The sequence below is a fragment of the Lissotriton vulgaris genome, chromosome 9 (assembly GCF_964263255.1).
Source record: "Lissotriton vulgaris chromosome 9, aLisVul1.2, whole genome shotgun sequence".
NCBI classification, from domain to species: Eukaryota; Metazoa; Chordata; class Amphibia; order Caudata; family Salamandridae; genus Lissotriton; species Lissotriton vulgaris.
The window spans coordinates 784,641,975-784,665,965 of NC_141697.1; the positions used below are offsets into that span (position 1 = coordinate 784,641,975).

The window sequence follows — 23,991 nt, forward strand, 5'->3', positions numbered from 1 at the left end:
ATTTAGTTCGGCATCAGCTTTCATGGCTATGCTACATTGACTACCTATGTGAAAAACTTCTATGCAATGCTCACAAGTTCCTGTACAACTCGGGACCTGAGATCCTCCACGCAAGTGGAATTTTAGAAGCCTAGTCGCGATCTTAGATCCTGTAATCTAGATCTTACTAAAACAAAACAAGTCAGAAAAGTTAGATCAGGCAGCCAATCGTTTTTGTACTTGGCTGCAGTCCAGTGGAATTCTTTACCTCTGTATATTCGCCTCACTGATAACCATACTTGGTTTAGAAAGAAATTAAAAACCTGGCTTTTCTCGGACGAATATTTTTCTTTATATGTTCTTACTCAGTGGAGTTTTCTCAGTTGATATGATAGGATGATTCCTAGCCCAGTGACATCCCCAAGGGGATAAGCTTTGCATTTTATAAATACTTCACGAATACAGTAAACAAATAAATAAATAAATAAACAAAATGGCCTTAAGACCAAAGATTCTCGGAGGACTTTGTAAAGATCACAAAAAAGGATGAAGGAAGACAAAAGAAAACAATTTGTGAACAGGACCAACCATTCTCTAGTCCCCTCATAATGACCTCAGATGAGCTCGGAAGGTCACTTTCAGGACTTAAGAGTCAACGGAAAATGGTTATTTCAGGAATCTCAGATGCATATAAATCTCTTGGAACTATGAGTCATGGCCATAGAACTTCGGGCCTTCCTTACAAGGATTTCAGGATCCTCAGTACTAGTATGCACTAACAACACAACAATCATGTACTATGTAAACCAGCAGGGAGAAACAATGTCAAAAATACTGCCCTGAGAGGCATTACATTTTGTATGTGGACTATCAACCACAGGATCTCTTTCAAAGCAGAACTTGTTCCAGGTACCAGCAACCAATATGCTGACAGCATGACTTGAACTGCAAAGGAGTGTTACAACTGGTAATTGGACGATTGCAAATTAAAAACCATCTTTCAAAGATGAGGAATGGATCTGTTTGCGACCACCAAGAACTGCAAATGACAGTTTTATGTCAGCAATTTCTCTCAAAACAGATAATTGGGAAATGCATATCACATGGCATAGACTGGAGTTGATGCCTATGGTTTCCCTCCAATTCTTTGCTGCCGAAGCTAACAAACAAAATTAAACAAGAACCATGCAAACTCATTCTGATAGTCCCGACATGGCCCTGACAATACTGGTACAAAGTGCTACTTCCTCTTCCAGAGTATGCTTACATTCCTCTCAAGATGATTACAGCACACCTGACAATGCACAAAGGCCAAGTGTTACATCCAAACCTGAGGTCACTCAATTTATCAGCCTGGCTCCTGAGCACAATGAATACCATCTCCTAGACATCACAGAGGATTGCAGAGAAATACTTGCAAAGGTCACATCAGATGCTACAAACAAAATTACAAAGCAAAATGGAAACAGTTTTGAGTTGGATGCTCTGCTCAGAATGTCCATCCTATGTCATCATCTCCAGGACATATTCTTCCTCATCTGCTTAATTTGGTACAATCAGGTCTCTCTCACTCTTCAATCATGAACCATTTAGCCGCAGTCTGTCGTTTCAGAAGAGCAAACAACTGAGCATCCCTATGATCTCAAAGAATTATCAAGGATTCATTAAAGGTATTTTTAGGGTTTTCCTTCGCGTCAGTAAACCTCTTATTCTATGGCCAGTTAATACAGCTTTAACAGAGCTAATGAAATATCCATTTGAACCTATTCATAATTAAAATTTATTAATAAATAATTTAAATATAAAATACCTGTCCTGGAAGAAATCTCTGCTACTTGGTCTAAACACTAATGCGTGTACGAGAGTGACAAGCCTTCACTATAAAGGAGCTGTATTTGCAGTATAGGTACAGTAGGTAAAGGTCTATAGCTTGTAAACTGAGTCAATCAACCAATTATATATATAAACCTGTAGACTGTAACCACTATTACATACAAGGACACTAGCGTATCTCCAAAAAATATATATATTTTATTCTTCAAAACAAGCTTATCAGGAAAGTATATTGAAATGTTTCTTTGTTTTTTCTCATTATATAAACAATATTTCATTCCTTTACATATAATTTTATTTATTTATTATTATTATTTATTTTTTTTGAAAAATATTTTTACTGCGGAAACATAGAAGGCATAGGTCCTCATAGCCTCTCAGACAGACCGAGGGCAAAGATTAGCTACATGCAACGTTCAGGGTAAAACACAGCCATATGGGCCCACATCCCGGAGGTTGGGCGGCGTAGAGTCAGAGCATGTCACAAGTAATCATCGCCGTACATGAACAGTATGCATATATTGTTGTATCTGCTGATTTATATATATATATACACTCTCTCCTATGTCCTCCATGTAATCCTACTTCTATCCCTGTGGACAGATATACTGTTCAATAGAACACAGTTTTAACATAGAACAAAAAACAAAGCCCCCGTGCGTGGCATTCGTAATAAAGTATGTGGAAAAGTCAGGCTATCCATGTGAGGCCCGAAAAGGTGCAGATATCAAATCCAGAAGTAGACATTCGGGAATCCGCTCAAATCACAGATGTATACAACAGGGAACATTAGTGCGCGTTTAGCAGGGCATTACCCCGAACCAGGGCCCTCCAACCCGTCTCCCTCCCCGTCTCCCTCAGAGCCAGACCCCCTAGGGGTGAACAATTTGGCACTAGTGGCATCTGAATCATCATCCGTCAACCCCTCTGCACACATCATCCTCCAGGCAAGCAGGTCATCCTGAAGTTTCCCATCACGGTGTGTGCACTGCATATGCGTCTCCTCAGCTAGGGACCACTCTCTAGCATCCCTCAGCCAGAGGGATATCTCGGGAGCCCTCTGTCCCATTGAAGTTATGACCACACGCCGCCTTGCCAACACTAGTAGTAATTTTAGAAACTTGTAGGATAGGTTCCTCTTTTTGGGCTTGGGTACCAGGGCCAAGAGACAATGGAGCGGATCCAGAGTAATCCGGAGCTTTGTAGCACGACCAATATGGTCCACCACCTCCCTCCAGAAGTTGCCGACCTGTGGGCACTCCCAGGCCAGATGGAAGAATCCAGCTCTCTCCGCCCCACACCTAGGGCAGTTGTGTCGCCTATCCGCAGAAATGCGATTCAGAGAGACCGGGGTCATATAAGTGCGGTGGACAAAGATAAAGTGGATCAGCTTGAACCGTGCTTTACACAAAACTTTCCGGGTCAGGAGCCCAATACGCTTGCGTTGTCCCAGCTCCAGAGCCATCCTCAAGTCTACCTCCCAAGCCGCCCAGGACGGTGCGGTCGGTGGGGTTGAATCCTGTTGCATGGCTGAGTACAATAGGGAGACCAGCCTCCTTCCTCTACCACATGATAAGAGGGTGTCGAGGGTGTGAGTCAGCGGAGGCGCCTCCGGGAACTGAGGCCACGTCGTTCTAGCTACATCCTGGAGCCTTCTGTAGTGCAGGTATTGCCCCCTGCCCAAGTCAAAGGACTCTGTGGCACATTCAAAGGACACAAAGGAGTCATCCGGATAGAGGTCCGCCAGGGTCTCACATCCTCCGTCCCGCCATTCCCGGTAGGACACGTTCTCCTCCATCCGGAGCACCGGGGCCAAAATCCACACCGGCAGCTCCCTATGGAAGGGGGCCCGTCTCAATAATCTCTCGACAAATCGCTGCCAAACTCCCGCCGTGTGTCGTACCACATAGGGCAAAGTCTCGTCTGCTCCCCTTCCCTGCATCAAAGCCTCTCTCAAAGCCTTCTCGTTTGCTCTGCCCATCAGTAGTTGCAGCTCCCAGTTATCCTCATCAGCGAACCACCGTGCAGCTGGCAGGAGCTGTGCCGCATAGTAATAGAGGTCAAACCTCGGGGCCTCCCTCCTTCCAACTCCGGACCACTGTGCGCAGAGCAACTCTGCTACGCCCGCCCGCCAAGAGTAAAGATGTGAGCAGCGAATCGAGCGTGCGAAATATTCGAGAGGGAAGCGGGCACAGGGTATTTTCCAAGATATATAACATCCTAGGGAGCATCATCGTCTTGGCAACCGCCAATCGTCCCATAAGGGTGAGAGGAAGCGTGTTCCAGAAGGACACAGACTGGTGTAGAGTCCGGAGCACTCGGTCGGCGTTGCGGGCCAGCAGGTGTTCGTCGGTCGAGGCCACCTGAATGCCGAGATAGCGGAATGCCTCTCGCTCCCACCTCAGTCCTAGACACGGGGGATCTACGCCCGGGTCGGCAGCACAGCCCGCCAGCGGGAAAATCAAAGATTTTTCAGGGTTGATGCGCAGTCCAGAGGCTGCGCCAAAGCGGTCCAGAATCCGCATCAAGGCGGGAAGCGAGTCGCTGGGGGACATCAAATAGAATAGAGCGCCGTCGGCATAGAGCGAGATCACGTTCACGGTGTCGCCCACCTTAATGCCCCATTGCTCCAACTCGGTGCGAACGGAAACCGCCAAGGGCTCTATTACTAGGGCAAATAGGAGCGGGGAGAGGGGGCACCCCTGGCGAGTGCCCCTCTCCAGGGACCACTCCTCAGAGCGGGCCGACCCAAGCCGAACTCTAGCCCGGGGTGCCCCATACAGCACTCGGATCCAATTACAGAACACCGGCCCGAACCCCGTCCTCTGGAGCATCTCCAGTAGATATCCCCAGTTAACCGTGTCAAAAGCCTTAGCCAGGTCGATCGACACCAGTACATGGGGATCCTCCCTCCCGTGTACCTCATGGAAGATATGATTCAGGCGCCGCAGGTTCATCGCTGTGTTGCGGCCAGGGATAAACCCACACTGGTCTGGGTGGATCAAGTGGGCCATATGCGGGGCTAGACGAGTGGCCAACAGTTTAGTGAGGATCTTTGCGTCCGTATTGATCAGGGTGATAGGCCGGAACGCCGCGGGGTCACAGCTGTCCCCACCCGGTTTCAAGATCATACAGACCTCTCCCTGGTTCATGGTGGGCGGAAGAACGCCAGACTCCAGGGCTTCATTATAAACCTGCAACAAGAGGGGGGCCAGGACTTCACCGAACGAATGATAAAATTCAGGTGGGAAACCGTCCCCGCCTGGGGTCTTAGCCCGCGACAGGGCGGCCAACGCAACGCTGATCTCCCGAAGCGTCAACCCTGCATCTTGTTCCTCTGCCGCTTCCCTCGAAAGGGTCTCGAGAACCAAGTCTTGAAGATAGGGCCGATAGGAAGCCTCCGTGATCGAGGGGTCAGCCGTATACACGGTCTGCAGGTGGGATCGGAGGACCTCAAGAATAGCAGACTCCGAGTGCACCATATTGCCAGTTGGAGCCCGTAGGGCAACTATCCTCTCAGGTGCGAACTCCCGTCGAAGAATCCAGGCCAGTAGCCGGCCAGATTTGTCACCCTCACGGTGGAGACGCTGTCTGTACTGGCCCAAAGTGTACTTATCAAGGCGGGTGAGAATGTCATGTACAGACACCTGGGCCGCCCTCTCCGCCTCCTGATCCGCGGTGTCAGGATCCGGTCGATTCTGACAGTGCCGGAGTACATCCTCTGCATCACGTAAGTCAGAGAGCAGTTGTTTCCGGACCCCATATGTGAGGCCCATACAGGCCCCGCTTATCACTGCCTTCAGGGCCTCCCATCTAGTGGAGTAGGGTAGGTCACCAGTCTCCCAATTCAAATCTATGTAATCCGATAGGGCAGTCGCCCCATGGTCTCTTCCCACCTGGTCCTGGAGGATGTCTATTGGCATCCGCCAAGTACAGGGACGGGCGGCCTGATCAGCCCATTGTGCCATGCATGTCACCGGGGCATGGTCTGACAGAAAGCGGGCCTGGTGTGTAACCGTCAAAGTGAGAGACGGAGCAATATTGGCCGCAAGGACGCGGTTCAATCTACTATGGGTTCCATGTGTCGGAGTATAACAAGTATATAGTCTGTGAGTGGGGTGGCTCATTCGCCACACATCCACAGCCCCCAAATTATGCATTACTTCCTTGAGGCGCGCCGTCATACGCGGCTTCGTGCCAGAGCGAGGAGGATGTTCGTCCACATCAGGATCCAATACGCAATTGAAGTCCCCAAGCCAGAGGAAGGGAGCATCTAAGTCTGAAACAATGAGATCCTGAAGGCGGGAGAAAAAGTTTGGGTCATCGATATTTGGTGTATAGGAGTTCAAGAGTAAGAATTCCCTGTCATCCAGCCTGATCCGTAAAAGCAGGTACCTGCCTTCAACGTCTGCTTCAACATAATGAACAGCACAGGGAATCCCAGGTGCCACCCAGATAAGGACCCCCATGGCATACGTGGAGAGGGAGGAATGGAACATCTGGCCTCTCCATTTCTTGGACAGCTGCTGAGCACCCTCCTCATCCAAATGGGTCTCCTGAAGGCATGCGACGGAGACCCCGTGCCGCTTAAGGAAGGAAAGGACCCTGTGTCTCTTGGTGCAAGTACCCAAACCGCGCACGTTCCAAGTTAAGAATTTAAAACCCATGGTCGATGATTGTGGCCAACCGGGCCGTTTGATACAGACATTGTGACCTGCCACCTCCGGGCCCAGACACTAGCCAGACCGGAAGGACCAGCCTGTGAGAAGTTGGCCTGATATATGATGCTCACTAGTTCTAGTGATCACCTTGTATCAGTCCAAACAACCCTTATGGTGATTGGTTGTAAGTCAACCTTATAGACCAGCTATCCTAATGGTAGCAGGGACAAAGCAGTCTTAGGCTAAACTCTTTTGGCATGTGAAGCCAGCTGTTTTACCACATATAACCCCTTGAATACCAAGTGAAAGGACACCACAAAGGTTGTTATGAAAATAAACAAGATATTTATTAACTAACATACACCTCTGAACTCTTTATGAGATCAGAGGGCTAAGCACATGACAATCTCTTAGGAAAAATACGTTTCAGTTGCACAAATTACAATGGTGCCCTAGGGGCACGACAAACCATATACTAAGTAAGTGGAATGTGAAAGTCGATAAAAGGAATGGAGCTGTCCAGAGGCTGTAGGATCGCTGGGACCACGCTATACTAACCCTAGGTTGGTAATAGGAGGCCCACGGAACGCGTGTGCAGAGTGTGAACTCACACGCGAGATGCGTAACAGTGTCTATGGACAGTACAGTTCAAGAAAAAGGTGAGTACTGACAATCCTGACTAGGTAGAACTAAAACGACTGTGGAACTGGACACTAGGAGAGTCAAGCTACCCTTGAGCACCGAAATGCTCGTGTTACCTCACCCACAGGCTGCGGGTGCATAGGTGCCAAGTCGTGTCGGGTTCCGGCGTTGAAGTCTATGGAGCCTGGAAGAAAAGATGCTGCAGGCGATCAGGAGGAAGATGTCCGGTGTGATCCAAGGGTGGATCAGTGAAGAGAAGAAGCTGAAAGCAGAGGGGACAATGATCAAAGTCACTAGCCAGTGACTGGAGTGGAACCAGGAGTGGAACCAGATGTCGTCGTCGCGATCAGGTGAGGGTGGACGCTTGTCTCTGCAGCCACGTGGACCAGGTGGTGTCTTCGATGACCAGGGTGGAGGCACGAGCTGTCCCACGCAGGCTCTCGCTGTCGGCGGTGTCGGCTTCGGATTCGGAGTCAACAGGCCTTGGCAAAGGCAACCCACGCGGTGAGTGGAAACGGTGTCTGGAGTGGACCAGGAGGGTCCGGGATGCTCCTCTTTTAGAAGGGAGCAAGGGCCAGTCTGGAGCAACCAGACCAGCAGTGAAGATTTCAAGGTTCGTCGTCTAGGAGGTCACTAGCCAGCCGGCAAGTGACCAGCAACGCGTCGAGCAGCAAACAGGCAGAAGGGCCCCACGCAAATCTCGTGGATGCTGTAGGGCTGGTCTTCGGTGCAGGAGCTGCTCGGGGTCGGGGCTTCTCAATCCCCAAAGCACTTGGACGAGGTTACCTCAGAAGTCGTGCTGGAGCAAAGTGCTGCTTCTTTCAAGATGGCCGGTCCCACGTGTCTCGTCGCCCCCTCGGATCTCAGCTGTGCTGCAGATGTAGGTAGAGGTCGGAGAGGTCTTGGAGTCCGGGTCTCGTCGGGCTCTGAAGTCTGGATCCTTGAGGGAAGACGACAAAGGGAAGCCGCTGGACGCTGATGGTGCCTGCTTGTGCAGGGTGGACACTCCTTGCCCACAAGGGAGATTTCTTCAGTCTTCTGTGGAGCAGAACGTCGAAGTCCAGAGTTTCTTCTTGTAAAGTTGTTCAGGATAATCTAATTTGGAATGGGACCAGCTCCTACCTTTATCCGGCTAAAGGGGGCTGTACTACGACTAGGTCCCTCCTCTGGGTGGGACCAGGAAGGGGGGTGGTTACACCCCCTATCCTTTGTCCGGTCTTGCGCCAGCTCTGGGGCTGAAGTGCCCCAGGAACTGGTTTAGACCGGTGTATGCACAGGGACACCTTGTGTGCCCCAGGCATGTCTCATTCCTTTCAGCCCTGTCCTACCTAATACACTAAATCCTGTCTGGGGTGGTGCTAGCACCTCCCAAGGCAGGAAACCCTTTGTCCAAGCCTCCCTCACTGGAAGGACTCCCAGCAGCAGGAGGTCAGACTTGTGTCTCTGGTGGCAGCATCCATTTTGTGATGCTGAGGCTCGAGTTAACTTTAACCGGGGTTCACAGTTACATACATGTCGTGTCCCTCTAGAAGGGTGGAATGCTACCCCCGTCGCCAGAATTGGCGAGGGGGTAGTATTCCAATTCGTATGACACCTTACTCGACATGTTTTGATAATGCTATACCAAAGTTGGCAATAACCGCGAGGATTATAATGCACTTAAGAGTATATGGTATAGCGTTATCATGGAAACAGCTAAAGGACTTGGTTCCGAAAGCTGCAGACAGGCTCAGCTCATGCTCGAGCACCATCTCACATAATTCCAAGCACTCTGCCTTCAGGATTGATAAGGCCTGCCATAGGAGTGACTGATAGGAGGATATGTGTCCATTTTAGGGTTAGATATAGGGATACTATATCGAAAGCAAAGGGTGATTACACCACCTTGCCCCAGCTGATCGATCAGCCAGTTGTGTCAGATTTGGATGGCCAGCCAGGGGTGGCACAATACATGCTGCAGCTCCTGGTAGGCCCTGAGTGCACCTATGCCCTGGGTACCTAGGGTACACTGTACAGGGACTGATAAGGTGACTCAGTATCCAATTAGATATGCTCCTAAGGTACATGGTTGTCAATTTAGAGAGAGACAGCTAGGCTGTGGGTCTGATTAGCAGGCCCACAGCCAGGGAAAGTCGTAAACCAGTGAAGCAAAAAGCAAAAATCGGGGGTGACCATAGGATTGCAGACCCCACTCTCCTACATAACCCCCAGCCCACCCAGCCAGCCACATAGAAACCTGAATCACAATACATTGAATGCCAGTAACACTTTCTGTACTGAGCCCATCCCACCCTCCAGAAGCCCTCAAACTCAGAACCCCCTCAGAAATACTCCCCCACCCCCACCCACGAGCAGGATGACAGCAACAACCAGAAATGCTACCCCGCCCTTCCCCTGCCAGTGCCAGGACGTACACAGCCACCCCATTCAACCCACTCAACACACACTCACACACAACCAAACCAATTCCACCCACCCCCCCCTCTCAGCTACCCATAGGACCCAGCTTTCCAGGACAGTCCCTAGGCATGTCTGCAGATATCAGCCTCAGGTCGGGCCGGTCATCCGTCCAGGACATGTGGACCCCACCCTGCATACTTCTGTTCAATGGGGTGCAAGTCCTCCGTTCCACCCAGCCATCCAAGGACTCCCAGCACAAGTTGGGAGTATCAGTGAGCCATCGATAGTTGAACAAAAGGCCCTTCAAAGCGGAGGACATCAAAACATAAAGAAGACAGTACCTCAAGCTGGTGCCTTCTCCAGCTGTGGCTCGGAAAGGCCAGTTTCTGGGATCACTGGAGCCCTAGAGTTCGCATCTGGGATAGTGTCTTGCAGGGTATCCGGGACCAAAATTTCCCCAGGGGCGGATGCTCCGGGGGACTCCGGAGCGGCCTCCGTCGAGGACAATCTCATAAGGAGAGCACCATCAGCTCCCACTGTAACTCGATGCTCCTCGGAACCACGTGATCTAGATCGGCGTCTCCCTCTACCCCGACGTCGTCGCTGTGGACGGGTCCCTCACGACTCACGGGGACCACCACGTTCACCAGGGGGTAGGTCGTCCCCCCTTATCTCCAGCCACTCCCACACCTCCGCCGGGGATTCAAAGAAGTGTGCACGGCCTTGTGAGAGCACCTTGAGCTTGGTTGGGTATAGGAGCATGTATTGGAGCTTCATCTCCCGGAGTTTTTGCTTAACTCCCAGGTAGGACTTCCGCTGCTCCTGTACTTGTTGGGTATAATCAGGATAGATGGACACTCGACTGTTCTCTATTGTGAGAGACTCCGCTTCCCTTGCAGCCTTCAAGATACAATGACGGTCTTTATAGTTCAGGATCTTTGCGATTTAAGCTCTAGGGGGTTCACCTGGGCGCGGAGGGTGGGCCAGGGCCCTATGCGCACGTTCGATGACGAATGCACTGGACATGCCGTGTGGGCACAGTTTGGTGCGGATCCAGGTCTCTAAGAAGCGCTCAGCATTTCCCGCCACCAGTTGTTCCGGCACTCCCAGGACCCTGATGTTGCTGCGACGGGCCCTACCTTCCGCGTCCTCAGCCCTTCTCTCCAATGCTCGTGTAGTGGCCGTAAGGTGTGTGACCGTTTTCTGCAAGGAGGCCACCTCCCCCTGCAGTTGGGTGATATTACCCTCAGCATCCGAGACCTTGTCCGCCACTTTTCGGAGATCTGTTCGCAGCAGATTGACATCTATCAATACAGTCTCTATCTGCCTCTCCAAGGCAGAATGGGATCCCTGTATAGCCTTTAATATCTCCGCTCAGGAAGGCTCTGCTGGACCATCCCCACCGTCTTCCAGACCCGTCTGCCGCGTAATCCTCTGTGATGGCAGGCGCGGAGTAGTATACTGTACAATGGTGTTGGGCTGGAAAGACCTCGAGGTCCTATCCTTGCGGGTCGCCATTAGGAAGAGAAAGTCACGCACCCCTTTCAATGTGTCGCAAAGCGTTCCCCCCATCCACCACCAGTCAGGTATACAGTGGTGGGACGCCCTGGAGATGGGAATGTCAGATGTTATGGCTCTCCTCCAGGCAGCTCCAGGCAGCGGCGACCTGGGAGGCATCCAGACAAATCAGAGTTTCAGTTGTGTCAAACAAGGGCGGAGGGCCGTTTATTTCTCCCAGTACAGCCTTGACCGCAGATGCAGGAGTCTGTTTCCCCAGACAGCGCCCAATGGAGAAGCGTTCAGTGGCGTACAAACCACCCGCCGGAACAGGCAGTGGGAGCTCATGTAATCAGGCCGATGTAGGTGGCAGGGCTCTCGCGACGATTGGGGTGTCCGGTTCGCCGTCACTCACCCCCACAACCAGTGGCACGATCTCTCAGGCCCCAGGGGCACCCCTCCAGAAGGAGCGCCCGATGGTAGTGCAGCGCGGGTCAGCGGGCCTCCAGGTGGTGTGTCGCTACGGCGTAGGGGGACAAGCGCCTCGGTGCAAGGGCAAGATGGCGGCCCAGTGGGGGAAGGGCGCCGATCCGATCGTGCGCAGCCCCCGATGTCCAACACCCCGAGCCGCTTCAGGCCGCACGGCAGCCCCCCGGGGTCCCAGAAATTAGATAGAAGCCCTCCGTAGGGGCGCTCACCCGGCGGGAGGCTCCGCTCCGATGTAGCATCAGGGGGAGGGGTGGACGCTGCGATTCTGCCTCCCGGGAACAAGGCCTGCCAGGGAGCCGAGGCAGCCCGGTGATACGTGGGCCGCACACCAACGCCTGCAAGATGTAGCCCCAGATGAGAACAGGCGTCTCCGAGGCTGGGTCCGACTCTGGGTTAGTCGGGAGCTGCGAATGGACGGGTCGCTTCCGCTGCGGCTCTCCGGCGCAGGCCAGACCTCGGCCTTGCGTAGTTCACGCCGGAGCCCTCAGAGCGCCCGCAGCATCTCCGATGCGGTTTACAAGGTTTCCTCGAGCCGCCCCTCCAGCGCGAGGGCCCCCCTAGTACGAGGGAAGCTTCAGGCTCTTAAATCCGGGGAATAACAGCCCAGGCAGGATCTATTTTCAAGATATCTGGGTCTTCGGGACGGGAGCTGGCGGAGCTCACGTCCTGTCGGCCATGCTGCTTGGCCACGCCCCCCTTCTTTACATATAATTAATGTACTAACAACATATTAAAAAAATGGATAAATATATTAGATGAGAAATTGATGGGGGCAATGCTGTAGATGTGGACTACGAGCGTTTCGGCATTGCTGCCTTCATCAGGTCATCGTCCATTGCACTACAATTATATATGATGTTCGGGGTGCTTATACGTTATGTACGGTGCTGCTGCCTCCATATATAAGTGACATTTAAGAGCATGATAAGTTTAGAGATAAATATCCAATTTCGTCTTGAGGTAACCCATTAACGCTATCATCAGAATGTATGTGTGAGGTTAAAAAACAAGAGATATCCAAGATCATAATGTCACATCATAATGCAAAGATTGTCGTAGTGTCTTAGTCCGCTATCAATCCTATATCAGCCAACTATTAACATCTAGGCGTAAAGCACAAGGCAATTCTGATATATATACAGCCATCTCTAGGTCTGTGGTGGTGCCTCGGATCTCGGACCATATGCCAGTCGTACCCGCTATCCTTTGGACAATAATAACGTGATGTTTGTAGGCTCCCACCGCAATGGTCTCGTTTGGGCTTAAAATGTGGCTACCGGGATGCAAGCCAATTTGCAGTATAGGGACGACAGAGTCATACTAAGAACAAATCTCCATTTTATCCCTAAGTTGCCTTCGGAATTTTACTTTACTGAACAAGTGGTACTCAGTACCTTTTCCAAACATCTTAAGACTGCAGCGGGAATAATTCTCTACACTCTGGATGTACATCGTTGTCTCAAATTCTACTTCAATAGAACTTTTTTGACGGATTTTTTGAAAATCCGATCAACCTGAATTACATACTGTCCCCCTAGAAAGCTGTATGCTATTTTCAAATAATCTGTAGCACGTTGTGTTTCAACTACTATACTCTTCTGTCATCTAAAAGCAGATTGTCCACTACAAGGTGCTGTAACAGCTCATTCCACGAGGACAATTGCAACTTTTACTGCATTATTTGCTGGTGTCCCTCTGTAAAAGATTTGCATAGCATGCTACATGGAAGAACACCCATGCGTTTACTCAACCTCACTGTCTTTAGTCAATGATTTACAATGATGCTGCAGTTGGGCAAGCGTCTTTCTCCATCTTTTTTTTCGTAATGTGAGCTGTGTATCAAATGTAAATGTATTCACCAGATTCCCTCCAACCACTCCTAATTTGGTATACAAGTCATATTTAAGTTACTTATGTGTATATTATAGTTCTACAGCCTCCTCCCTCGTGGATGCATGACGGAACCCTGCATGCATTTCCCACACATGCCTTTACCCCACATTCACTACCCCAACTGTGATGTTACCACGCGTTTCTTTACCAAGCAAGCCAATTTAAATAGTTGCCTTAGGGGGGTGCTGGACTCTGGAATAGTATACATTAATATTCCAACACTAGTCAGTGCATGAGTAGGGGAAGGTATTGGATTTAAAGTCCAACACCAGCCCAACAACATGCCTCCTAAAGCAAGTCATTGTAATGACTTGCTTGGTAAAGGAACATGTGGTAACGTTGCAGTCTGGGTAGTGACTGCCGAGTAAAGCAGGTTGTGGTTCTGCCTGCAGGGTAAAGGATGTTTCCCCTCCCTCGTACCAGCTCATCTCGGTCATGATATAAATACTCCTTGGAAGACGCAAAATAGGGGGTCAAGAAGAGCACAATCCTAAGAACAAATAAAAATAAGTGACTTATGATGCGGACCCTTGTGTTTGTCTCCAGCCCTTAGATACCCTGTGGCTTTGCTTCGGTCCGTAGATACTCTGCGGCTTGTTTCTTTCAAAGTATTGACTTAGACTGACATCAGCTCCCTATCTGTGGCTGTTGTCCTTTCTATTCCTTGTCGGGGCTCATGTTTTATCACTTCTCTGGTCTCATAATACCACACTTCGTTTTTGGTACTTCAATCATGTAGTATTTTGTGGATTATTACCAGTCCACATCAACAATTTAGTCGGTTACACCAGGCGGGGTGGGACTGTCTCCTTTCAAGACAACTGTGTCCGAGTTCTGAATACCCGTAGGAGACAGTGTTCCGATGCTCATCTTTACTATATACAATTTTGGTTTATGACACCAGAGTCATAACTTTAGTCTACATAGAAGGCCTCGACTTATTATGGTCCCTTATTTGTTTAGCCTTGAGAAAGTCGTGGTACTGATTGGTTGTACCGACGAAACACATCTTGGCTGGTTCTGTCTGATGCTCTAACTATTTTCATGACTTCCTTTTGAATAAATGGAATTATAATATGAACTTTTTGGTCTGTTATCCTGTCCAAGCATAAAGACTCCACGACATTTGGAACTGGACTTATGTTACTATTTGGTGCACAAATTGTTGTGATCAATAAGTCACTTATTTTTATTTGTTCTTAGGATTGTGCTCTTCTTGACCCCCTATTTTGCATATTTAGATTTGCCAACCTCTTGATTGGCCACAGTCACCCCTGGTAGTGAGTGACAGTGGTCCATGTAGCACTCCATCTCGACCTGATGCTTTATCTTATATTGTAAACCCAGGATTACTGTGTATTTGAACATAACAAGTGTAGGTGTGGTTATTCCCATATGGGAAGCACCATTACCAAATTACTCCTTGGAAGACATCTGAGGTATAGGTGGGCCTTGACGGGTGAGGTATTGTGCTCTCAATGGCTTAAGTTTGGTTATTTTCTAATGATATTGATAGGCTAACTGTGTAACCTCTCCAAGCTATTAAAGCCTAGTTTAGGTTTTGTACTGCTTGTTATTATAATCCTGTTAGACTCCTGCCTCAGCAACAGGAATAATTCAAGAATGTTAATCTGTAAAAAATACCAATACTAGATAACTACAATATACAGGTAAGTAGCTTGTTGTTTTCTTGGTGAAACTCTCAGTAACTTCTGAAGTGAATGCCACTAATAAGGTGACAGGTACGGATTACAGGTTAGACACATATTAGGTTTGTGCCCTTTGAAAGGCCAGTAGGCTTGTGCTTGTAACTGGCCAGTCAAACTGTGCAGACTCAGTCTGTGCACAAGCCATTTTAAAGTCTAAGCAATTATAGCCACCTCCATTCAGTAACAGCAACAAAAATAATTTGCTTAAATATACACCTTCATTCAGCACTTATGTCGTTTTTAAGTGCTATAAATTATTTTTATGTAACACTTAATTCTGCACTTCTGTTGTTTCACTTGGCATATAAATATACAATTTAAAAAGTTTGTCGCCTTTCGAGGGCTCCTTTTAAAATCCAGTAATTCACCATATAAGTAGTCACACCACAAAATCAAAATCACAAACGATAAAAGGGACGGGGACGGTTGCAAGTATGACTGTACTTTGTTTCTTTGCCTTTTGGCCCCGGTGATGTAACTGGCTACCCCAAAGCAGACCACTGATGATCCAAGCATTTGCAAGTAGGCCAACGCTGGTCTAACTTGCTCGAAGTTACAGCCCCTTAACAATGGCAAAATAGGGGAGGAGCCAAGCCGGCATCCGAAATGGCCGCATAGCCGCTCGGCCCCGTGAGCCCTTTCGCCCAGCACGTCTATCCTGCTACATATCCTGACTCATGACGGCATATTTCGATGAAAGAAAGAAACAGAACACTTACCATCTAAGTCTGGAGCTCCTCCGTGCCGCCGATCCTGAGAATTGTCCCCGGCCATTCCGCGGCCTGCGCGGAGCTGAGACTGGGGCGTTGACTAGGCGGGGCCTCCGGCAACAGAAGCGGCGCCGACGGCCATTGATGGCGGCCGGGAACACGCCTGTGGGGGCCGATGACCTGAAAGACCGCTGCCCGCGGTAACATCCTGAGCCGCTTGACGGGGACCTGTGAAGGGCTGTGTGGTGGTGTGGAATCGGAGGGGGGACTTGCCTTCCGCCCCCCCTTCCCCAGGCTGTGCCACCCGAATATAGCCAAGGATCGCCCCTGGCATTGGCGGGCAGCCCCGGGGCCCTGCGGGGCTTTAGCCTTTTGGTGGCTCTCCCTTCTGGACCCTGCCCCACAGTTAGTTTGCCCTGGGGAAACTCCTGCGGTGTCTCCTGCGGTGAGGTCTTGTCCTAGATTGTGGAGCCGGAGGGCGTGACCGCTAGGTCCAAGATGGCGGCTGGTGCCCTTCTTCACGGTTCGCATCCAGTTCGGGAGATTGTTCCAGAGATGGGGCCGGACTACACGACAGAGCTTATGCCATGGGATGTGTTGGCTGCCCTAATGGATCTGCACGAAAACATTGGCCGCGTTGGCTGTGACCTGGGTGCAAGGCTGGATGCTATTGTTGTTTCGTCGTCTATGGGGGCTGCGGTCCTATCCCAGGATCCGGCTGATGTACTTGCGGCTGTTCCCATGGGGAGGTCCTGGATCCTCGTGTGCATCTTGGGCCGTTTGGAAATCAGGTCCCCGTGTCCGTGCGGACCGTTTTGACTGCTCGTCTGACTGCATCCTTGAGACACGTACTTTGCTGGTGGTTGGGGACGGAGCACTGTTCTACTCCTTGGACTGGCCGGGATGTATCGAGGGGGTGGCCGGGCTGTTCGTATCTTCTCTTCTGGAAGCTGTTATTTACTACCAGCCTTGTTATGTTCGTGACACCGGAGTTGCTGTTCCCTACTCTTCGCTATCTATTTTTGCGTGGAGTCGTATTATCGCACTGCTTTATTGCGTTGCCACGTCTGAGCTCCTTCACTCTGCTCGGACCCTTGGAACTCTGTTTTACGTTGGTTCATAAGAGACCTTCCGGTGGGACTACTACAAGACCAGGTCAGGGCTGAAGTGGCCCCCATTCTAATTGTTTCATCGTTGCCGAATGAATCAGCAGGTGTTCTTGTTGATATTCCATTGCTTTAGCGTTTGGGACTGGTTGTACTTTCTATGGTGTTGATGCCTTTCTGGGACTTCATGGTGTGTGAGATGCTGAGCGGGGCCGGGCGGCGAGATGAGGGCCCTCCTCCTGCCTATTTACTTCTTTTCTTTCCTTTCTTTTCTTTCCTTTCTTTCGGGTTCCACTAGGGCGACAGGCACACGGCGAGGGGGTAGGCCATGGCCTTCTGCGGGTGTGCAGGGTGGGGGGTTGTGGGATGGGTGATAGTTTAGTACTTGTTTCTGTGGCCCTTTAGTCTTTCTTCTCTTTTCATGTCGTCGTCGTCCTTGTCCTTGTGGGGTGTTCGAGGCCAGGGGTGGGGTTTGGGCCCGTTCATGATGGGATCGTGCTTCTACTTCCCCTGATCTATATGACTTATTTCCTGGTGCCCCCCGTGTTGCTACTGAATCAAATATCCTGATTTGCCCGCTGCCACGAGACTGGGCGCGACTATACCTCTCTTTGCCTTTATTTGTTTCTTTTTGTCTCCTTATTTGGAAAATGAACCTCTCTCATTCTGATTCCATATTATTGTGTCTACTTCCGAATCATGTGCTGTTGTTATACTATCCTGGACTTCGTATTGCTTTACTTATACCTCTTGAATGCAATGTTTTGGATTTGACTAGCGGCCGGCCGTGAAGGTTGTAGGCCCATAACTGTGACAATGCTTGCTGCGATTAAGGTTCAATAAAAATTCTTCACAAAAAAAAATGGCAAAATAAATTTCTTACGCATGGTAACATAAAAGTCACAGAAAAAAAACATGTGTAGCGTATTCTGCCCAGAAAAGTTATCACAGGGGCAAGGCCCCAAAGCCCCTTCTTTAGAAAAATCTTTCGGGAATGATAATAACTTTGGGAACATGTTATACTTGAACCTCAATAAAACAAACAGATGGTATGGCTTGTTTATATAGGTCAGGTATGGCTGGATTCCTCTTCCTATGCTCAACATTCAAAACTCCTAACTGAGGGTTTTACCAATTCCGCTTCCTCCCTTTTTAACATTGCCATGTTCAGGAACTGAGACTTCACAGCCTTGATAGCCGTCTTACCTAGAGCACTAGGATTTGTAAACAAATCAGGGTTGCCAAGTGAATCCATTTGGTTCTTGACATAACGGATCCACAGGATAGCAAGGGCCCTATCTAAAGACATACAGTCTTGAATAATTAGTTGGTTTAAATTTGGAGGCTGCTGTGCCCAAATTCTCAACCAACCCAATAAAGGGGCAACAGCAATCTGGTCTGAAATATAACCCGCCCCAAGGTCCTCGTGAATATTAAAAGTAGCAGCAGAAGGGGGGAGCGACAACACTTTTCTTAGGAAAACATTTTCTGGTATTTGCATTTTGCTCACATCTGCATAGCCCCAAACCTCACTCCCATATAGTACCATTGGAACACATTTTGCATTATAAATTTTCATGAGGGCCGGGAGTGGTTTGCAGCCTAATCGCTTTGCAAACCCTAACAAAGCCCCTGTTGCCCTGGCAAGGGTATTCTTTTTATGGGCGCGCTGCATAACCCATGACCTTCTGTCATCAAAAAGAATCCCTAAACCAGGGAAGGCTGGGACATTAATAAGCTCCTGTCCTTTGCAGAAAAATGTTGCCTTTTTTGCCCGTCCTCCACCTAATGACATTGAGTGTGACTTTTTAAAATGAGTGACCAAGTCTAGAGAATCCATAAAATTAATAAAACAATCTAAAAGCAATTGTAACCCTCTTGCAGTTCTAGCCACTAAAACTGCATTGTCTGCGTATAACAATGCGGGGATCATTTTTGAGACAGCTCTTGGGATGTCTTTACAAGATGCAATTAATTGATCTCCCAACTTGTTAATATAAAGGGTAAACAGCAAGGGTGCAAGAATACATCCTTGCCTTACCCCTCTCTTAACTGGCCAAGCATCTGTCAAGCTCCCGTTCTCGTTATATCGGACCGCTGCCGTGGTATTTTCATGAATATGAGCCAAGAAAGATATCAGTATAGGGTCGAAACCTAGGCCATATAGGGAAACCCAAAGCTTATCCCTATTCACAAGGTCGAAAGCAGTGAGCAAATCCATAAAAGCTAGATGGATATTCCCCTGCTTTGCGACCGTGTATTTCTCTATCACCAGGTGTAAATTAAGGCATTGGCCCATTGTACCCCTTCCCTGTCTGAACCCATACTGTAGGCCCGAGACAACAGAGTTTTTATCCAGCCAATCTGTCAGGCGGGCCAGTACAGCTTTTCCCATAATTTTTGCAGCAGAATCCAAGAGCGAGATAGGTCTATAACAGGTCGGATCTTGTATTGAGCCTTTTTTAAATATTGGGACTATGACTGCTTTACCCCAAGACGTTGGCAGTCCAGCTTTAGAAGCTGCATTAAAACAGAAGTTAAAATCTTCGCCCAGAGACTAGGGTTAGCCCTATATATATGGGCCGGGACCCCATCTGGTCCTGGCGGCTTTCCCTTGGACGTGCCCATAATTGCCTCCAATACTTCTTCCTCTGTAAATACAATTTTTGGGACCGGTGAGCATTCCCCAACAGGACCGGGCAGTGTCTGACTAATCTCAGAATACAGGCAGCTGAAATGTTCCACCCACCTTTCCGAGGAGATGAGGCAGTCTTTAGTTGTGTTATCTGCCTCATCAAATAGTGGGCTATTAATCACCTTCCAGAAGTGGGAACTATTAGTCAGTACACTCGCTTGGTTCAGTTCATCCCAGGTCATTTCCTTTAGCTGAGTTTTTCTTACTTTTATTGCTTTTTTGTAGTCCCTTCTTGCCTCTACCATCTTACTTGTAGCCTTGCCAGGCCCCTTTAGCGCCGCCAAAAGTGCCTTGTGTGCAGTGATACAAGCTTGGTCATACCAATTTGTAAATTTTTTGGGCCTTGGGTTACCTTGCCGGGTTAAGTTTGTCGCAACCTGTTTTGTAATGCGGTCAAAGGCACCAAGGGCCAGATGTAGGTAAAATAGATTTACCGATTCTTAATTACCGAAAATTACCGAATTTTACCGATTCGGTAATTAAGAATCGGTAAATCTGAGGGGTGGATATGTAGGTATTCCAGATGTCCTGGAATAACGAATCGGATAAATTCGGTATTTACCGATTCGGTAAATACCGAATCGGTAATGCCCATTCATTCCTATGGGCTTTGAAGCCCATAGGAATGAATGGGCATTACCGATTCGGTATTTACCGAATCGGTAAATACCGATTTTCACAAGGGTGCAGGGGGTGTCACTCTGGCACCCCCAAAACAGGCTCGGGTGCCATGTGGCAGGCATACATGCCCTAAGGGCAGGTCTGCCTGTCACATGGCATAGGTGTGCATGCACACATGTGCATGCACTTTGCTAAAGGTTCACTCAACCCTCTACTTTCACCTGCACATTCCCAGGCCTGCCTTTTTGGTCTAGTTGACCTCGTATCGCATGATTCCCCTTTGTCCACGAGCGTAGATATTTTGTCCGTAGCTACGCTTGTGGATTGGGTCGGGAGGCTGACTGAATTTTGTACAGTAGAGGGAACTGAAATCCTATCCTCTCTTATATTGGTTATGGAACCTTCCTAGGAAGTGGTTAACTCCAATGGCCGAGGGTGATGCCTTAGTTCTGAGTCCATAATTGGACTTTGCAATGCTTCCTCCATATCCCCCTGTACTCGATCAGTAGAATCGGTACTTAAGAGGCTTGTGGGTTGTGCCATTATTACTGGTGATTTTGCAGTTTGGATGCTACCCATTGAAGATCTTTTCTTTGCTGCGTATAGACCTAGTGACAGCCTTTTTTCTGTTAACATTATTTCATGATTAAGCACCGAGCCAGCTCTTACAAAAAAGGCGTCCAAGGTACCTACCACACTTCTTCCCGTACATGCCTTCTGCCCTACTCTGCTCAAATTGGACGTCATAGCCTTAACAGACAAAATGAAATATTGCAATCTTCAAAAAACTTTTGTAGTACACTAATCACTACAGGGCATTAATTGTGCAATTGTCAAGGCTATTGCTAGTACCCACACTCCCATCTGGAGTGCGATTTTCACTATCTCCTCTAGGCACTTACGACTTACATATACCATAGTCAACAAGGTCTATATGTCTCAAGTTCAATGTGTTTTGTAGAGCTTACTTTATGTCCGAGTATATGCGTTAGGGAGGTGGCCCAGCCCACACTCGGCCAGCACGGACGGTGGTCCCGCGACGCGGGGGCTGGCCAATGTTTTTAAGCGCCTCTGGGCGCAAAAAAATGACAGTGGCAGTGGCTTCGGCTGCAAAGGAACCTGGGGGGTGTAGTTCCCCTCCTCACTGCGGCCGCAGAGTAGGAAACAGCGGCGGTGGAAGGGGAACAAGATGACCGGCACCAAAATCAGGAGGTCAGGGAGTTTGTGGCTGCCAAGGTAAGTTTTCAATGCCCCTAAGAAGATTTGCAAAAACGCCCCATGTCCCGTTCATGATACAACTTGCATTATTATGTCAGCGCACTGAAATAGTTTTTATGGGATTGTTCGCACTTAAATAATAAAACAGGTAGAAAATAAATGGTGTGCACTCCCTAGCTGTTTTTGGGTTCCTCAATAAACAATTTTAACTCTAGTTACTGTACAATAACTTTTGGATATGACCATTGTTTTTAGCCTTATTCTAGAAAAAACAAAAAAAGACTCTAGTCATGGGAGAGTTTTCTGCCTGTTCTTTGCTACTCAAGTGCTACTTATTAGGTCTGTTGTCTGTGTGGTTTAACATGGATGGTTAGTCTATGTTGTTGCTGTCATGTTTGGACAGGGTATAGGCATGAAAGGCAACTTAATATACAGATCTGCTTTGCTTTCATTGATATGATGGGCTATTTAGAAAACAGCTAAAATATTATATGATTCATTTAGAGGTTGGCGGATGTAGAACATCCACCAAAAGCAGCAGATGTCCAACCCGCCAACCTTTGGGTTTCCATTTTGAGACCGGGACAGCAGGGTTTCCCACAGTAGACCCTTGTCTGGCTCGGCTGTTATAAAACTTTAACCTGATGGACGACACAGCACTGGGCTGCCAAGTCGCCTTGATGGTTGCCCCCAACCTATTTAGGGCGTGGCAACCATTACGCAGATTTAGGAGGAAAAATCAATCAGCAACTTTGTAACATGGGAAGAGATATCCTGGATTGCCTAGGCCATTGATTTTTTCAACCATACAAAGACCTGCTTTGGAAGTTTTTTTAAAACAAAATGAACTCCAAGTTTATGGTGACCACTCAGCATTCATTTGTACCTTCAGTGCATCAGCCCTTCTACCAGAGAAATGTCAATCAGGCAGATGGGGTTCTCTTAATAAGGCTGGTGGTTCCCCCACAATGGAGTGGAGGCCAGTGCCTTCATGGGCCTAAGGGATGGTGGGCCTATGTATTTTAATCATCTGCTTGACTTGAGTTTCTTCTTGCATGGACATACAGGTAATCACAAATTACATTTATAATTTCAGAGCTCATTGATTGTGACAGTTGCACCAATAGGGATGGCTGTAAAGGAGGATGGGTGTGGGACGCCTTCATGACAGTTCTGCAACAAGGTACGTAATAACTGCAAATGAAAGAATTCCTGATTGATACCATGCATTGGTTACATTGAGAAGTCATGAGTACTGGCCATCTCCTGTCGGTCCACTGTAGGCCTTCTCTGTATTAAGACGCCCATCTTTCAAAAAGGCACCCGCTCCTCTGCATCCTTTCAGAATTGGTTATTTTAGGATTGTTGTACATGCTTAAGCCTTATCAGAAATAATGGGATTCTAATGTTGAATTCTCTAAAGCTCTTTCTACGCCTCAATATCTGTAATGCAGAACTGCTCCTTAGTATGTATTGTGAGGTTCACAGCACTGTCCTAAAAGAAATATCTTGAGCCTGCATCTGTTCTGTGAGCAGCTACTACCTATGAATGCAGTACTTTATCCACCTCTTTGGGGGCTGGGAAGCTCAATGGCCCTAACATACATTCACATTGGACAATGACATTGCTGAGTTGCGGACTGTGGACCAAGAGGCCAAAGTGCTAATCCTAGCTACCCAATTTAACCAAACCTGTAAGATCTGGAATAATTTCTTGAATTTTCAAGTAGACAGCTGATAAACAGCTTTACCTCCATCAGTAGACTGGAAAATGAATCATTGTATTTATTTCAATTAATAAAATAAACTTAAATAATCTGTAGGGCTAAAAAAAACACCAAAAATACCATTACACCACCACCGTCAGCAAAGTGAGATAAACACATACTCTATCTTGAATAAAGATGTAATGAAGAGTCTAACATACATATAACTCTAGATTTTTGAGTTACGCCTGCCACCCTAAACACAGCAAGGCCAAAAGTCCCTTGTGCCTTTTTCACAGTGCTATCCTGATCTCTTTATTCTGTTTCCTGACCATGAGATGTAGGTACTGAACAAAAAGTGGGCAAGTTAGTTATTCACCAGAACAATTTTTGAATATGCTGAAGTTGGGACATACTCTGCAGGAAAAGCGATCCACCCTTTGAGACACTCGTTTTAGGAGGGTTGCCTTATGTTTCCATGCTTTGGCCATGATTTGACTAAGGGTTGGGGCCTCAGTTAGGACAGTTGGGGGTAATGGTCTATTTGCCTGCACCTAGTTGGGGAGGCTGTCTGCTGGCCCTCTCTGGTAAATCTGTGTGTTTAATTGGTATAAAAAAAAGCATAGTTGCCAATGCCCAAGTTTTTCTTGAGAGGTACCCCCCACTTTCAGTACTGTTGCAGCCCACTTCTACCACTAGCCCCACTCACTGCATATGTACACATTTCCCAATAAGGTTATGTCTATATCACAATTGTTTCACATTTTTTAAACTTGTTCTAACTTTGTTATTTCTTGTAGTGTAGTTCCTATATTGGAATAATATATCCTAT

General features: G+C 48.2%; 1 protein-coding gene across 1 annotated transcript in view; it reads left to right on the plus strand.

Moving 5' to 3' along the window:
- Positions 1-23,991, plus strand: part of CTSW (cathepsin W) — a 536,072-nt gene that overhangs the window by 269,376 nt on the left and 242,705 nt on the right. The window contains exon 6 of the mRNA XM_086938511.1: positions 22,550-22,636. Coding sequence (XP_086794637.1) covers positions 22,550-22,636 — 87 coding nt within the window. The remainder of the gene's footprint in view (positions 1-22,549; positions 22,637-23,991) is intronic.